General features: G+C 57.3%; 2 protein-coding genes across 6 annotated transcripts in view; one reads left to right on the top strand and one right to left on the bottom strand.

The window, feature by feature from the left end:
• Positions 1-2,866, top strand: part of LOC140902409 (uncharacterized) — a 15,927-nt gene extending 13,061 nt beyond the window's left edge. For both annotated transcript variants that reach the window (XM_073322434.1, XM_073322435.1), the window contains exons 3-4: positions 1,628-1,766; positions 2,263-2,866. In XM_073322434.1, the coding sequence (XP_073178535.1) occupies positions 1,628-1,766; positions 2,263-2,743 (620 nt within the window). In that variant the 3' untranslated portion in view covers positions 2,744-2,866. The remainder of the gene's footprint in view (positions 1-1,627; positions 1,767-2,262) is intronic.
• Positions 1-14,955, bottom strand: part of LOC140902410 (uncharacterized) — a 23,236-nt gene extending 8,281 nt beyond the window's left edge. The window contains exons 1-6 of one of the 4 annotated variants that reach the window (XM_073322436.1): positions 13,523-14,955; positions 11,257-11,377; positions 8,900-9,144; positions 7,888-8,150; positions 7,109-7,158; positions 974-1,155 (exon numbers count right to left, since the gene is read on the bottom strand). In XM_073322436.1, the coding sequence (XP_073178537.1) occupies positions 974-1,155; positions 7,109-7,158; positions 7,888-8,095 (440 nt within the window). In that variant the 5' untranslated portion in view covers positions 8,096-8,150; positions 8,900-9,144; positions 11,257-11,377; positions 13,523-14,955. Of the gene's footprint in view, positions 1-973; positions 1,156-5,941; positions 6,525-7,010; positions 7,863-7,887; positions 8,223-8,899; positions 9,145-11,256; positions 11,378-13,522 lie in introns of those variants that run through there. The other 3 variants (XM_073322437.1, XM_073322440.1, XM_073322439.1) reach the window with 3 other exon arrangements.

Raw genomic sequence — 14,955 nt, 5'->3', positions numbered from 1 at the left:
TTTAGACCAGGGGGTCTCAAACTGGGGGTCGGGAGGCCTCAGGGGGTCGCAAGGTTATTACAGGGTGGGGTCGCGAGCTGTCAGCCACCACCCCACACCCCGCTTTGCCTCCAGCATTTATAATGGTGTTAAATATATTTAAAAGTGTTTTTCATTTATAAGGGGGGGTCACACTCAGAGGCTTGCTGTGTGAAAGGGGTCACCAGTACAAAAGTTTGAGAACCACTGATATAGACCACACTTCCCTGGTTTGCTTCTGAGAATGTCACATGGGACTGTATCAAAAACCCTACCCAAAAAATCAAGCTATAATCACATCTACAGCTTCCTCTCTGGCCACTAGCCCAGTAACCCTGAAAAAGAAGGAACTGTCTGGGCATGATTTCCTCTTGGCAAATCTTGTTGGCTACCCCTTAGAACAGTGCTTCTCAAGGTCTTTTTTTCACGGACCACTTGACATTTGCTGAGGATCTCGGTGGACCACTTAATGATCTTTCCAAATGTTGTTTGAACCATTAGCTAACTATTGTAAAGTGCTTTGGATAAAAGCACTATATTAAAAAAACGCTTAATAATTAATGTTTTTTTGTTTTACAAATAAAAGCACGCAACTCATATTTTAATATCAGTAGTCTTACCTTTCTAATGCGATGGATGTGCCCTCTCTGCCCTTCCGTGGCAGCGCCCAAGTTGGGGCTGGAAGCAGGGGGGGTCTCTTCCTCTCTCCCTAGCTGTGGCTGACCCCAAGCTGGGTCTGGGAAGGAGTGGGTCTCTCCTCCACCACAGCAGCCACACAGCTGAGGCTGGGAAGGAGGGCTGTCTCTCCCTGGCAGCTGCAGCTCTGGAGCTGGGGAAAGTCGCCTCTTTCTCTGGTCGCCGCAGCCCTGCACATCCCAAATTCCTCCCAACCCCTCTTCTCACCCCACTGCCCCCTCCCACCTACCCCCTCTTCCCCCCAAGGCCACCCCCTCACCTTACATGTGCATCTTCTCCAGGGTCCAGGCACCTAATTAGTGGAGCTCGCGGACCACTGGTGCTCCACGGACCACAGTTTGAGAACCTCTGCCTTAGAAGCCTGTTATTCTCTCGGTGTTCAGCAGGGTGAAGGGTGCTCAGGGAACTCATCTCCAATAAGCAGGATTCACAGATGCATTTCTGTGGATAATGGGAGTATCCAGAATGACCATAGTTAGAGACTTAGGAGGCGCATAAACCCAGCTGCCCCAGTGCTAACTATTGGGGTGATGAGGAAAAATACCCACATCTGCTACAGCAGGGTTCTTGCACATTCCCCTGAGCCACTGAGTGCCAGCTTCTAGATATTTGCCTTGACAAACCATGGGGCTGATCCAGTCTGCCAATCCCAGTGTCCCAATGCCTTATCAGAAGCCTGTGGCAAAGTGGGATAGAAGCCAGGAGTCCGGGCTCCCAGCCCCTCTGCAGTAACCCCTAGACCCCATATCCCTCCCAGAGCTGGTTGGAACCTAGGAGTCCTGAGCCACATCCCAGTGCAGTTACCACGTGCCCCTCCTTCCAGGGAGAGGTAGCTCAGTGGGTCTCTCCAGGCCAGGGCAGCCCTGGGGCCTTCAGTGACACTGTCTCACTGGGGATCCCTTTCCTTTCCCAGGCTTCCAGGCCTCTCCCCTCAGCGAGAAACCCAGGCCAAAGTTGGACCAGGTCGCAGATGCCATCCCACACTACCTGGAGCAACTTATCACAACGATCGTGGAGCTGATCCAGAAATCTGAGCTGGGCCAGGAGATCGAGTGAGGCACCTGCCCTGACTTGGAGGCAGGGTTTGGGAGCACCCCCATCCATGCCAGGGACCCAGAGCAGAGGGGTTAGAGTCACATCCCTGACTGCAGGACCCACACCTCTGCTTCTGGGCCTAGCAAGCCCCACCAGCTCAGCAGGGATTGGCCTGGCCAACCCTAGGGATGCTGGGGATTCAGCTGCGGGTGCTTGTTCTCCCAGTCAGAATTGCATCCATGTTTGGCATGGCAGGGCCCGATGCCCCTGGGACAACCAGTGCCCTTGACCTGGGGGCTGGGGCTGGATCAAAGCCAGCAACACTGGGGGGTGGAGGCCCCATATCACATTCCCAACCCCCATGAACCAGCTAGTCCTCCTGCCCTGGGGCCACATTCCCCTCCCTGACACCCCCCTCCCCTCCCCACTCCAGCCAATCCTTCTGCCTTGGGGTCAGACAGAGCCAGCAGCCCAGAGGGTGAGTCACTCTAAACTGCTTCCCTTTCTTTGCAGGCAGTGGAGGCTCGCCAGGAAAATTGAGAACTTCTTTGATGACCTAGAACGTAAGGTGCCCCCCAAGGCCCAGGAGCAGCTGAGGAACCTGAGCAGGCATGTAGACGCGCTGGTGGAGGTAAGCGTGGCAGAGCTGCGGGAACTGGAGAGGAAGATGCAGCCTTACAAGAAGCGGCTGCATGCTGTCCTGGTGTCCTACACTGAGGGGCTGCTGGAGATGGCGGAGCAGTACAGCAAGACCCTGCTTGGTCGCCAGGCGTACAGCTTCATCCCGTCTAGGGTGGAGCTACAGGAGAAGCTGGGCTCCTATGTCCAGGAGCTGGGGCTGCAGGAGTTCCAGCATGGCCTGGCAGCCTACGCCAGCAACCTGCACCAGAAGCTCAGCCCCTATGCTGAGGACTTGCATGGCTGGCTGAACTCCCACTGGGACGCCTTCATGCAATGTTTCAGTGAGGAGACCGGTGGAGGTGCAGCATCATAGGCCCTGTCCATACCTGGAACCCAAGGCTGTAAGGAACCCCAGAGCAGGCTCCCTGCCCCATACAGCTGTCCATCACTCAATAAACCAGCTGCTTGATCATGCAGTGATTTGTGGTCCTGCTGCATCTCTGGGGAAGGGGGCTTGGGGTGTCAATCCCCCAACAGGACAGGAGGTCACCAGGCCTGTAGAGGGTCATGGCCCCAATTACCCACTCCCCACAAACTGCTCAACCTCCCCCCAATACCCCCCTAAACCATTCCCCCTTAAACATGCCCCACCCCATGCCCCCATTAAACTGCCCCACCCCAGTGCATCCCCCAGCTTACATTCTAAACTGCTCTCGCTCCCTATCTTCCCCTACACTGCACCACCCTGGCCCATGGGCATGGGAACTAAGGATGCAGGGCATGCTGCAGCACCCCCAGGTTTTGCATGGGGTCCCAGCCACTGGCCGCACACCCAGGGCTCTGCTCCCAGTCCCAGCTGTGGTCCCAGCTTCAGCCCCCTGCCCCTCCCGGAGCCACAGCCTGGTCCTGGCCCCAGCTCAGGGGAGAGGGGACACGGCCAGAGGTAAGGGGGGAGCCCACTGGCTTTCAGCATCCCTACTGTAAGAAGTGTTCCAGGGCCACCATGTCATGTTCTGCACAGAGCTGTAGCAACAAGTCCCATGCTCTCTCACCTTCAGTAACATCCCTACCGCCTCCCCTTTTAAAGTGCCCCCCGCCCCCGGTGAGATGTTGGCATTCAGAGGCAAAATAAGGCCTCGTAGCCCCTGTGACAGGATGCGTGAGAACAGGTGAGTCCTTGCTCCGCTCACTCCAGGGTTAACTAGCCCCCCTTGAGAAGGCTGGTGGAGGGAATTAGACGCTCAGGATGACTGGGCCAAGAAGGTGGCAGGATCAGCGCTAGTCAACCCAGTGACACGACAGAGGCCTCAAGGGAGGGAGCCCTCTGCTCCCTCAGGTCCTGGGGAGAGGGCCAAGAAGGGCGCTTGGTGCTCTGTCTGGGCTGTCGCGAGGATAGTGGGAGAACTGGAGGAGGGCACTTAAACTGAAGGGGGTAGTGAAGGCACAACCCCAGGCATCCGCACAGTGTCCCACAGAGGAGCCACGTCCTGTGACGCCCCTTCCCCAGCCTCCATCCCCTGCCCTTGGGCAGGCTTGGCAGGGGCGCTCTGTGATGGAGCAGGGAGTGGGACAGATTGACCTGGGGATGTCGCAGGGGAGTTTTACTGGGACTGTCTGCATGGGGAATGGGATAGCAGGGGGTGTCACCTGAGCCAGGAGGGGGGTTGGGGCGAGGTGACACCTTCTGCCCAGGAAGCTGGACAAAGGCTGGAGGAGGAGCCGGGGGGAGGCTGGGGGAGTCTGCTGGAGGGGGTTTTGAGTTGGAAGCTGGCTGGGGAAACGGAGGGAGCCCCAAGGCTGGGGTCTAAGCTCCCTGCCCCCCAGAAGGACCTGTCTGAGGGGTCCTGGTTGTACCAACAAGCTGTTTGGGACTGTGTTCCTGTCGTCCAATAAACCTTCCGTTTTACTGGCTGGCTGAGAGTCCCGGTGAATCGCAGGAAGAGCGGGGTGCAGGGCCCTGACTCCCCCACACTCCGTGACACACTCTCAGGATGTGAAAGGTGCCATATTCCCTCCCCCGCGTCAGCCAATTCCCCCATGCTCCCAACAGCTCGGCGCCAGCGTCACCTCGAGGGAAGAGGCCCCATGTCCCGTTCCCTGCCCTTGGGCTGGATCAGAGCTGGTGCCCCCAGAGGACAAAGGTCTGTGCCCCACTCCCCAGCCCACCTATGCCACTGGCAGCAATGAGGCCCCCCACCCCGAAAGATGCCTCAGAAGAGCAGTCACTGTTCGCAGGGAAACCTCGCCCCTTGCCCCACTAACCTTGGATTTGCGAAGTTGAAGAAAAAAATGTCACGACAAAGTAGCCCGACACTTGCCTGTGGCAGCAAAAGGATGCTGCGCACACCCGTGCGGGAGCAGGACAACCAACAGCACCTAGTCACCGTGGTGCCTTAAATAAAGGTCCAGACAGCCCTCGGCACCCGCTGCTCCCTGGTAAACCTTGTGGTGTCTGATGTGCCCAACAGCCAGCCAGCCTCCCTCCTGCACCCCAGTTCCCTGCCCCAGCCCTGAGCCCCCTCTCAGAGCCTGCACCCCGCACCCCCAACCCTCTCCCCCAGCCCTGAGCCCCCTCCAGCACCAAAGCTCCCTCCCAGAGCTTGCACCCCGCAACCCCTCCTGCAGCCTTACCCCCTGCCACAGGCTCAGCCCAGCGGCCCTTCCACACGCCGAACCCCTTGACCCCAGCCCAGATCCAGGGCAGGGCAGGGCAAGGGTGTTTGAGTTTCTGTGATTAGACAGTTGGCAACCCTAGCCCCAATGCAGTGCCAGGGGGTCTGTGTTGCAGAGTGGGCTGTATGTGGGAGGGGGCTCAGTATGGAGTGCTCCCCCGAATGCAGTGCTGGGGTGTACATGTGGGGGGCTCAGTAGGAGACACTTCCTCCCCCGTACAGGCAGAGATGGCCCCAGTGCAGTGCCAGGGGTCTGTGCTGCAGAACAGTGGCGGGGTTTCTTACGGGGGGCGCCCCACACACAGGCAGTGACAGCCCCAGTGGGCCTGCGCTGCAGACAGCATGGTGAGGAAAGTTTGTGGGTAACACTGGCCAGAGCTGTTTATCGGGAGGTCACAGCAGCGCAGGGATAGAGCAAGTCCTAGGGGAAAGGTTTAAGGGGAGAGTTTCAAAGTGGGGAGAGTTTCGAAGGGGAAAGGCCCCCCGCCCAGGAGACAGCCCTATGTCCCCATCACATGCCCATGATCATCCCCCTGGCTTGCACCCCACGCGTGGCTTGGCTAAGAGCCTGTTCTCCCTCACTGACCGGGGCTGCACGACCCCAGCCCCACGGGGCAGCGAGCGGGGTTATAAAGGCTGCTCCCCTCCCCCAGGGAGGCAGCAGCAGTGCACAGGGTGATTAATTAGCAGGTGGTTTACTGAGCCCCTGGGAGGTTGTTGCAGACACAGGGAGTGACTAGGGGTGATGGGATGGGGAACCTGGGCATGTCAGAGGCCCTTAGAGAAGAGGTTGTCCCCGCTCGAGCACCTGTGACCCCTGAAGGCTCCGTGCATGGATGGAGTCTGTGCTCCCATCCCCCAGTCCCATGGGCTCCATGGATGGATGGGGTCGGTGTCTCACCCCCGGCCTGCCCGCCCGCCCGGCTCTGGGTTCCCCTCTCCCCACCAGCGCAGGCCCCTCACTGCAAGTGCTGCAAGAAGGAGGCCCAGAGGGAGCCCAGCCGCCCCTGCAGGTCCTCGGCGTAGGGGTGCAGGTTGCGACGGACGTGCTGCACGCCATGGCTCAGGCTCCCCTGCAGCTTCTGCAGGTAGGGCTCCAGCCCCTGCTGGAAATCCTGCACGGGCTGCTGCAGCCGCTCGCTCAGCTCCTGGGCGAAGGGACCCAGCTGGCTTCGCAGCTTCTCCACGCTCTGCTGCAGCCGCTCGCTCAGCTCCTGGGTGCCAGCCGCCACGCTGTGGTGCAGGGTCTCAGCACGCTGCTCTGCCTGCTCCAGCAGCCCCTCGGCGTAGGGCGCCGGCCCAGCCTGCAAGTCCTCCACGCTCCACTGCCCCTTCCGCTGCAGCTCCCCTGCAATCTTCTGCACCAGCTGCTCTGTGCCCTTGCTCGGCTTGGCCGCCAGCTCCTGGGCCACAAGGGGCAGCTGCTTCTGCAGCTCTGTGCCATAGGTGTTGGCAGCCGCCAGGCTGTAGCTGATGCAGCTGCTGTGGGGACGGGTGAACAGATGAGAAGGGAATGGGGGATGTGGGGCCTCTGCTGCTAGGGGGCTCCGGGTCCAATCCGGCCCCAGGCGGGGGGGGGCCTGGCTGGCTCAGAGGGGTGGGGAATGAGACACGGGGCCCTTCCCCTCTATGGGGCTCTGGGTCCGATCCGGCCCCAGGCAGGGGGGCCTGGCTGGCTCAGAGGAGTTGCCGGGTGGGGACATGGGATACGGGGCCCTGTCATCCTGGACATGGGCTCAGTTCTGACTCAGAGAGCAGAGCAGCTGAATACCCAGTGCCCTGGGGGTCTCCTAGCCAGGCTCGATCCCGGTGAGGGCCAGGGGTTTGCTGAGCCCAGAAGCCAAGGTGTGGGGGCTGCAGTCAAGGGGCAACTAACCTCCCCGATCCGCTCTGGGTCCATGGGGAGGATGGGAGGCTCCCAGCCCTCAAGATAGGGCCCCCGCCCCACAATCAGTGCCAGTTTCTCACTTGATCTCCTGACCCAGCTCAGATTTACGGATCAGTTCCATGGTTTTCTCGGTGGAACTGGTGGCTTTGGCCACCTACTCCCAGAAGCCTTTGCGGACCTGCTCCAGCCTTGGTGTGGGCTCATCGCTGAGGAGAGAGGCCTGGCTGCCTATGGGGTGACAGAAATCCCCAGCAAGACCCTGTCACTAGAGGCCGCAGACCCCGCCCTGGAGAGACTCCGAGAAGGGACTCGACAGAGCTCCCTTTCTCTGGAAGGAGGGGCTGGTGTTACAACTCTGGCCTGGGGCTCAGGATTCCTGGGGCCAATGCCAGGCTCTGCAATCGACTCCCTGTGTGGCTTTATGAGAGTCACTTTAGGAAATTTTCAGGTTCCTAAATTGGAAATAAGGAGCCCCCACTGTGCCAGGCACTGCCCAGACCCCAACCAAGCCTGGGGTTTCCCACTGTGCCGGATGCTGCCCCGACCCCAACCAAGCCTCAGGCTTCCCACTGTGCCGGATGCTGAACACACACACAGTGAGAGACGGCCCCTGCCCTGAAGAGCTGCCCTAATAGAGAAAGGCAGGATTAGTCTCCATATTTTACAGATGGGAGCTGAGGTCCAGAGAGATTCAGGGGCATCTCCAGGGCTACCCAGGGAATCTGCAGCAGAGCAGGGAACTGAACCAAGAAGTCCTGAGCCCCAGCCCAGCGTATTTACCACAAGTCTCAGCTCCCCCTTGTAACGCTGCCAATTCTCTACCTGCGTGCATGTGTGTTCTAGGTGTGTCTGTGGGCTCGAGGCCGCTGTGCACCTAAGTGTACGGTCCCAGGCAGAGGATCCCTCATGGGGCTTCCCCAGTGGGGCAGGGGCAGGCCTGCACCAAGATGCACTCACCTGCCAGGATAGCCAGCGTCAGGATGAGGGTGAAAAGCTTCATGCTGGGAGCTTCCCTGACACCCTGGTGCGATGGAGGAAAGAGGCTTAGAGCAGAGCGGGAGCAGACTGGGATGGGGGTTCTTAGGCCCTGCCACCAGCACCTCTTGTCATGCATTAATCCTCGCACTGTCCCCCGTGTCACCAGGTCACGAGCTTTTTCTGCCATCCTAGTCCAGTGCTGGAGACAATTGCGAGGAACCCCTGGCTGCAGACCCCAGGCTCTGGCAGGAGGGGGAACAGTCAGTCCCAGGGGGCTGGTGGGCAGTTCATAATTGAACCGAAAGCTGTGCAGCCTTGATTAGAATCATTGGGGGGTTAATTGATCGTAGCTGGGTTTAGACACTGGCGGGGGAGGGGGGGTGTCTTTCAAAAGTGTTGCTTTAAAATCTTTCTAGGGGCCTTCTCCCACCCAGCAGCTCCTTGTAAATCTGGGGTTACAAGGACCCAGAGGGAACCAACCCCCCTGCCTGGGGGTGAAAGCAGCTCTCTCTTCGCTGGGGCTTGCCTTGGGCACTACTGTGTTTTGACATATGGGGGATATGTTAAAATCAAAACCGTTTACACCTGTGCAAAGGGCAAAATGATGTGACCTGGGATGGCAGCATTCTGCCCTGATGCAAACAACAGTGCGTGGTGAACTGGACACTCAGACGCCAGGATGCCCAGAAACACAGCCCCCGATTAGGCACCAAAATAAGCGTCCGGCGTTTCAGAAGGGCCCATAGCATGCCAGGGCTGAGCAGTTTGGGATCTGCAGCCCCTTGTATTGCCCGTGCTGAAGAACAGGGTGGCTCTGCCCGGCCAGCCTGAGCCCCAGCTTGAGGTTGGAGGGATCCACCCCACCACCAGGAGCCGTTCTCTGCACAAACCAACAGCATTTATATCCTGCCTGAGTCCAGCAGCGACTCCATGAGACCTGCACCAAGCAGACAAGCTGCTTATTCCCTCTCCAAGCTGTGGCTGGCCTTACCTTGCTCTGCCAGCTGATAGGTCTCTGTCTTCTCCAGTAGGCCCTCCTGCCGCACTGCTCCTGGTATTTATAACCCAGGGACAGGCAATAACCACAGAGAATTCCCTCTTATCTCCTCCCAAGGCCTGGCCAGCCCCAGTGACACCATCCCTCCTGGCACAGGGCTGCAGGGGCAGTCAGTCAGAGGAGAGTGCTAAGGCGTGGAGCATATCTTTGCTAGGTTTCAGAGTAACAGCCGTGTTAGTCTGTATTCGCAAAAAGAAAAGGAGTACTTGTGGCACCTTAGAGAATAAATTGGTTAGTCTCTAAGGTGCCACAAGTACTCCTTTTCTTTTTGCTAGGTTTGTAATCCAGGGCGACATCCTTGGAGCTCCGTCCTGCTCCCAGACTGAGCCTAGCCTGGCTGTGGGAGTAGAGCAGCTGCCCCCAGCCAATTCATCCTGGGCCAGAGTCTCTGCTGGTGTAAACTGGCGCAGCTCTACTGAGGTCAAATGTCCATCCAGAGAGAATGGGAATGACAGATCTTAAAGTACCATCATGCTTAAACCCACTGGTCCCCACTCCCAGCCCAGAGCCAGGCTGAGAACCCAGGAGTCCTGGCTCCCAACCCCACCCCGCAGTAACCACTACATTCCATCAGCTGGTCTCAGGGTTGCATGGGGGCGGAGGGGGGGAGAAGAATCGTCACACATTGGGGGCAGACTCCTAGCCTTTCCCATTGGCTTGTCATGCCCTGATATCCCCCTCCCACCCCAGCCAGCTCACCACCGCTCCCCTTCCCTCTCCTTCCTCACTCCACCCTCACCCCACCGGGGGAACCTTATCACAAAGTGTCCTTTGGTTCCCTCTGGGCCCATCCACATCACCCTCCAATGTGGCACTGAAACAGCCTGGCCTGGCCAGAGTCCACTGGGCCCAGCTCAGCCAGTTCACAGGTGGGGCCAGCGCAGTGCCAAGGCTATGACTCTATGGCAGCATCGAGGCACGAAGGAGCAGGAATGGCTTGATCCCGTTCCCCCTCCTCCTGGCCTGTGTCACAGTCTGGCCATGCACAGCGTGTGGGCTGAGGCCCCACCATTTCACTCAATTGCAGACAGGTTGGAGTCCCCCAAGCTCAGGGCCCTGGTACAAGTGTCTCCTCCTTGCCCCCATCAGCCCTGGCCACCCCTCTCCGGCCGCAGCACTGGCCCTGGCTTATCACAAACTGTCTGACCCAGCGCTGAGTCTCACTCAGTGACCCCAGTGGGGCCGGGGCCCAGCCACTCACAATAAGGGCTCAGCACGTTCCATCCCCAGCCTGGAGCAGGGATACAGGGCTTTACCCGCCAGTAACCTCCCCGCACCTCCCACTCAGGTCACGGGGAGTCACAGCTGGGCTATATTCTCTCAGCTCAGTGGGTCAAAGTGCTGGCAGCAGCAGGGAGGAGCAATGCCGACCTGTGATGCGACTGGCTCTGGGGAGCTGAGCCAAGCCAGCAGTACAAGGAGAGAGACAGACATGGGGAGGGGGCGGGCTGCACAGCTGTCCTGTGCCCCTCTCACTTCCCTTTCCCGGCTCCGCCAAGAGGAGCAAGGCTGGCTGGTTACACAACTGGCGACGGGATGTGGTTCCTGGCCGACACGTGGGGTGACTGCTCTCCTGTCAGCATGTTTCTGCACCCCTCCCAGAGGTACTCCCACCTGCTGCCTCCTTGGCCTTCCTGTCTGTGCCAGACAGCCCAGCTGCACTTTGTACAAAGGCAGCTCAGCCTAGCGTGGTACCAGGGCCAGCTGTGGCTTTGCCTGCCGCTGTGAGGGGCTTGGGCCGAGAGCCAGGCCCCTTGGCTGTAATTTAAGCAAACAGGGTTCAAAAAAGAACTAGATAAGCTCATGGAGGACAGGTCCATCAATGGCTATTAGCGAGGATGGGCAGGGATGGTGTCCCCAGCCTCTGTTTGCCAGGAGCTGGAAATGGGCGGTGGGATGATCACTTGGCGATTCCTGGTTCTGTTCACTCCCTCTGGGGCACCTGGCACTGGCCACTGTCGGCAGACAGGACACTAGACTAGATGGACCTTTGCTCTGACCCGGTCTGGCTACTCTTAGGACAGATGGACCAGAGGGGGCGGCGGGGGGGGGGGAATGGAAAAGTGTCTTCTCATAGTTTCACTGTGGAACTCATTGCCAGAGGATGTGATTGAGGCCAAAAGCTTGGCATGCTCCCCAGATGGATGGGCTGGCCAGAGTTAGGCTAGTGCCTTCATTTCGACAGGAATATAGATCTGCCTGATTCCAGGGTCAAGCCAATTTCTAGTGGGGTCAGGATGACACCTGCACTGGGGGCTGAGTATCCCATATAGTGCTTGCAGGGCTCTCACCCTTCTCTGGTACTGGCGGCTCTTGTGGCCAGGCTAGCTGGGTCCTGGCTTCACTTCTCCAGTACTTGGCGTCTTTAAAATGGTGAGGGGGTGCCAGTCACTGAGCTGGCTGCAAGAACAGCTGCAGGGTGAGAAGAAAAGGAGGACTTGTGGCACCTTAGAGACTAACAAATTTATTTGAGCATAAGCTTTTGTGAGCTTCAGCTCACTTCATCTGAAGCATGCAATGGAAAATACAGTGGGGATATTTAGATACACAGAGAACATTAAACAATGGGTGTTACCATACACACTGTAACAAGGGTGATCAAATAAGGTGACCTATTACCAGTAGGAGAGCTGGGGGGGCGGGTGTGGGGGGGAACCTTTTGTAGTGATAATCAAGGTGGGCCATTTCCAGCAGTTGACAAGAACGTGTGAGGAACGGGGTGGGGCGGAATAAACATGGGGAAATACTTTTACTTTGTGTAATGACCCATCCACCCCCTGTCTTTATTCAAGCCTAAGTTAATTGTATCCAGTTTGCAAATTAATTCCAATTCAGCAGTCTCTCGGAGTCTGGTTTTGAAGTTTTGTTGTTGAAGAATTGCCTTTAGCAAAGCTTTTGATACTGGCTCAGTTTTTGAATGTTATAATTCTTGACATCTGATTTGTGTCCATTTATTCTTTTACGTAGAGACTGTCCGGTTTGACCAGTGTACATGGCAGAGGGGCATTGCTGGCACATATCACATTGGTAGATGTGCAGGTGAACGACCCTCTGATAGTGTGGCTGATGTGATTAGGCCCTACCATCATAGGTTAGGCCCTACCATCATAGGGCCTAATCACATCAGCCACACTATCAGAGGGTCGTTCACCTGCACATCCACCAATGTGATATGTGCCAGCAATGCTCCTCTGCCATGTACACTGGTCAAACCGGACAGTCTCTACGTAAAAGAATAAATGGACACAAATCAGACGTCAAGAATTATAACATTCAAAAACCAGTTGGAGAACACTTCATTCTCTTTGGTCATTCGATTACAGACCTAGAAGTGGCAATTCTTCAACAACAAAACTTCAAAACCAGACTCCAACGAGAGACTGCTGAATTGGAATTAATTTGCAAACTGGATAAAATTAACTTAGGCTTGAATAAAGACAGGAGTGGATGGGTCATTACACAAAGTAAAAGTATTTCCCCATGTTTATTCCGCCCCACCCCACCCCATTCCTCACATGTTCTTGTCAATGGCTAGAAATGGCCCATCTTGATTATCACTACAAAAGGTTCCCCCCTCACACACACACCCCCCAGCTCTCCTGCTGGTAATAGCTCACCTTACCCCATCGCTTTTGTTACAGCTTTCAGAGTAACAGCCGTGTTAGTCTGTATTCGCAAAAAAGAAAAGGAGTACTTGTGGCACCTTAGTTAGTCTCTAAGGTGCCACAAGTACTCCTTTTCTTTTGTTACAGCGTGTATGGTAACATCCATTGTTTCATGTTCTCTGTGTATATAAATCTCTCCACTGTATTTTCCATGGCATGCATCCGATGAAGTGAGCTGAAGCTCACGAAAGGTCATGCTCAAATAAATTTGTTAGTCTCTAAGGTGCCACAAGTATTCCTTTTCTTTCTGTGGATACAGACTAACACGGCTGCTACTCTGAAACCTGCAGGGTTGGAGTTCTGCAGCCTGGGTTAGCCAGTCCTTTCTGGCCGCGACAGCTGGGAATTCCCACATTTTGCTATGCAAAAGGCCGGATTTTAGGTGTGCAGCACCCAACGTGCTGAGAGAGCACTTTGAAAAGTCTGGCCAGACCTCAGGCCCTGTGGGACAGCCCAGTAAAAAGTCGTAACGCCCATTCAACCTAGTCCTGCTGCGGAAGTCCTGCCTTGAGCGACTTGTCGTCGCTGCAGGGCCCGGCAGGGCTGTGTAACTCCCAGGCTGCTCTGTACCCCGAGCCTGACTGCTCCCTGACAGCAGGGGCCCTTCCAAAGCTGGTGAGTAGTCAGACACTGGCATTTGCAGGAGAGTGTATGGAGGGGCTCTTGGGGTGACCACCAATCAGGCCTGACATTGGTCAGGGCCATCCGCTCACACACCATGCCTCCACCTCCATGCCCCTCTGCTCCCAATTCTGGGGTGGGGACAGGCCACAGTCTCACCTTATGACAGGAAGGGGAGTTGGAAGCCAGTGGGGGTAGATGCAATCGGAGCACCAGGGCAGGTCTTGGGAATGACTGTACACCAAAGCCCTGCCCTTGTGCTGCCACTTACCCGGCTGCCGAGAGCTACTGGCAGGACGTGCCAGGACTTGGGAGAGGGGGCCTGGAAACCGGGGTCCTGGAAGTTCAAGGCAGCAGCACAGCCTTCCTCACCATTCTGATGGCGTCTCTACACGGCTCCAGGAGCACCACTCCTTGCACAATTCTGGAGGGAGAAGAGGGTGAATCTCTGCTGCCTGCAGCGACCTGTCCCTAATCCCTGTGCTAAGGTGGTACCATTCCTGTGGTAGGAGGACTGCAGCACCCCTATCATTCACTCCAACAGCTGGGTGGGGGAGTCTGAACACCTCATGCCAGGAAAAGGGGTTTGATTAAATAAATTTTTAAAAATTCCTTTTAATAAAATCCTGCTCCTGAGCCCATTGTGCAGGGACCCCAGGCTGCAGGGGCCCTGGTCTCCATGTGGTTCAATCCCCCATCACCAGACTCCACCTTATCCTGTGCACCCCTCCATTCCTAGCACTATCTGATTGTCTACACCACCCATCCAACCCATCAGGCTCCTTCCCTTCCCCTCTCAGGGACAATGTCTGGTCAATGCAGAACTGTGCTAGCCCCAGGAGATGGTGAGAAAGCCCCGTGCTATGGAGCAGCCTGGCCTCGGGACAGACATGGCTGATACAAACCCAGGGCTCAATCCCAAATGGCAGCACGTGACCCTTGCTGGAGGGTGGCTCTTACCTGCCCCAACGGAGCCAAGGGTCAGTGCTTTTCGTTCACTAGCAACAGGTGAATAGCTCGCCCTGCCAAGAACACCTCCCAGCCCCACCACTGGGGTGCACGGTCCCATCACACAAACCCTCTGCTCTCCACATTCCTGTGCACCAGCCCTATTGCCACACAGCCAGTCCAAACAGGTGCATTGACCTGCCAGCACGAGAACCCCTGCATAACCCAGGCAGCGTGCTTCCCGCCCAGCAACGCCAGCACCTGGCCAACCCCACGGGGCTCACGCTCACACGCTGCTCCCATCTGGATTCAGGAGAATCCCCCAACCCCGGTGAATCCGTGCAAGGGTGAATTGCTCTAGCCTCTCTCTCCCAGCTCCAGGCCCTCGCCCTGCCAGCGAGCCTGGACAGCCCTCTGCTGGCCAAACCCCTGGCCTCGCCTCGATTCTAGCCCAGCCTTCTCCTTGCAGAACTCCACAGCCCCTCGCTGGGGGCCGCTGGCCTAGCTCTCAGCTTGTTCGGGGGGGCTCTTCTCCAACCCCTCACTGCTTCAGCCCCACCCTATGGGCAGCATGAGCACCAGAATTGGACATGGTGGCCAGTATCAGTCCCATTGATGCCAGGGTATGTGCGCTCCCAGACAGGTTTCCACAAGGATCCCTGCCGTGGGGCACTGGGGCCAGAAATGCCAGCCTTTGGGCCTCCAAAGAGGACACTGGAGCTGGTCCCCACCCCTTGAGCTTCCTCTCCAACTACC

The sequence above is a fragment of the Lepidochelys kempii genome, chromosome 24, assembly GCF_965140265.1.
Source record: "Lepidochelys kempii isolate rLepKem1 chromosome 24, rLepKem1.hap2, whole genome shotgun sequence".
NCBI lineage: Eukaryota > Metazoa > Chordata > Testudines > Cheloniidae > Lepidochelys > Lepidochelys kempii.
Note: the sequence above shows the minus strand (reverse complement) of the source record. Positions and strands in the feature narration are given on the sequence as shown.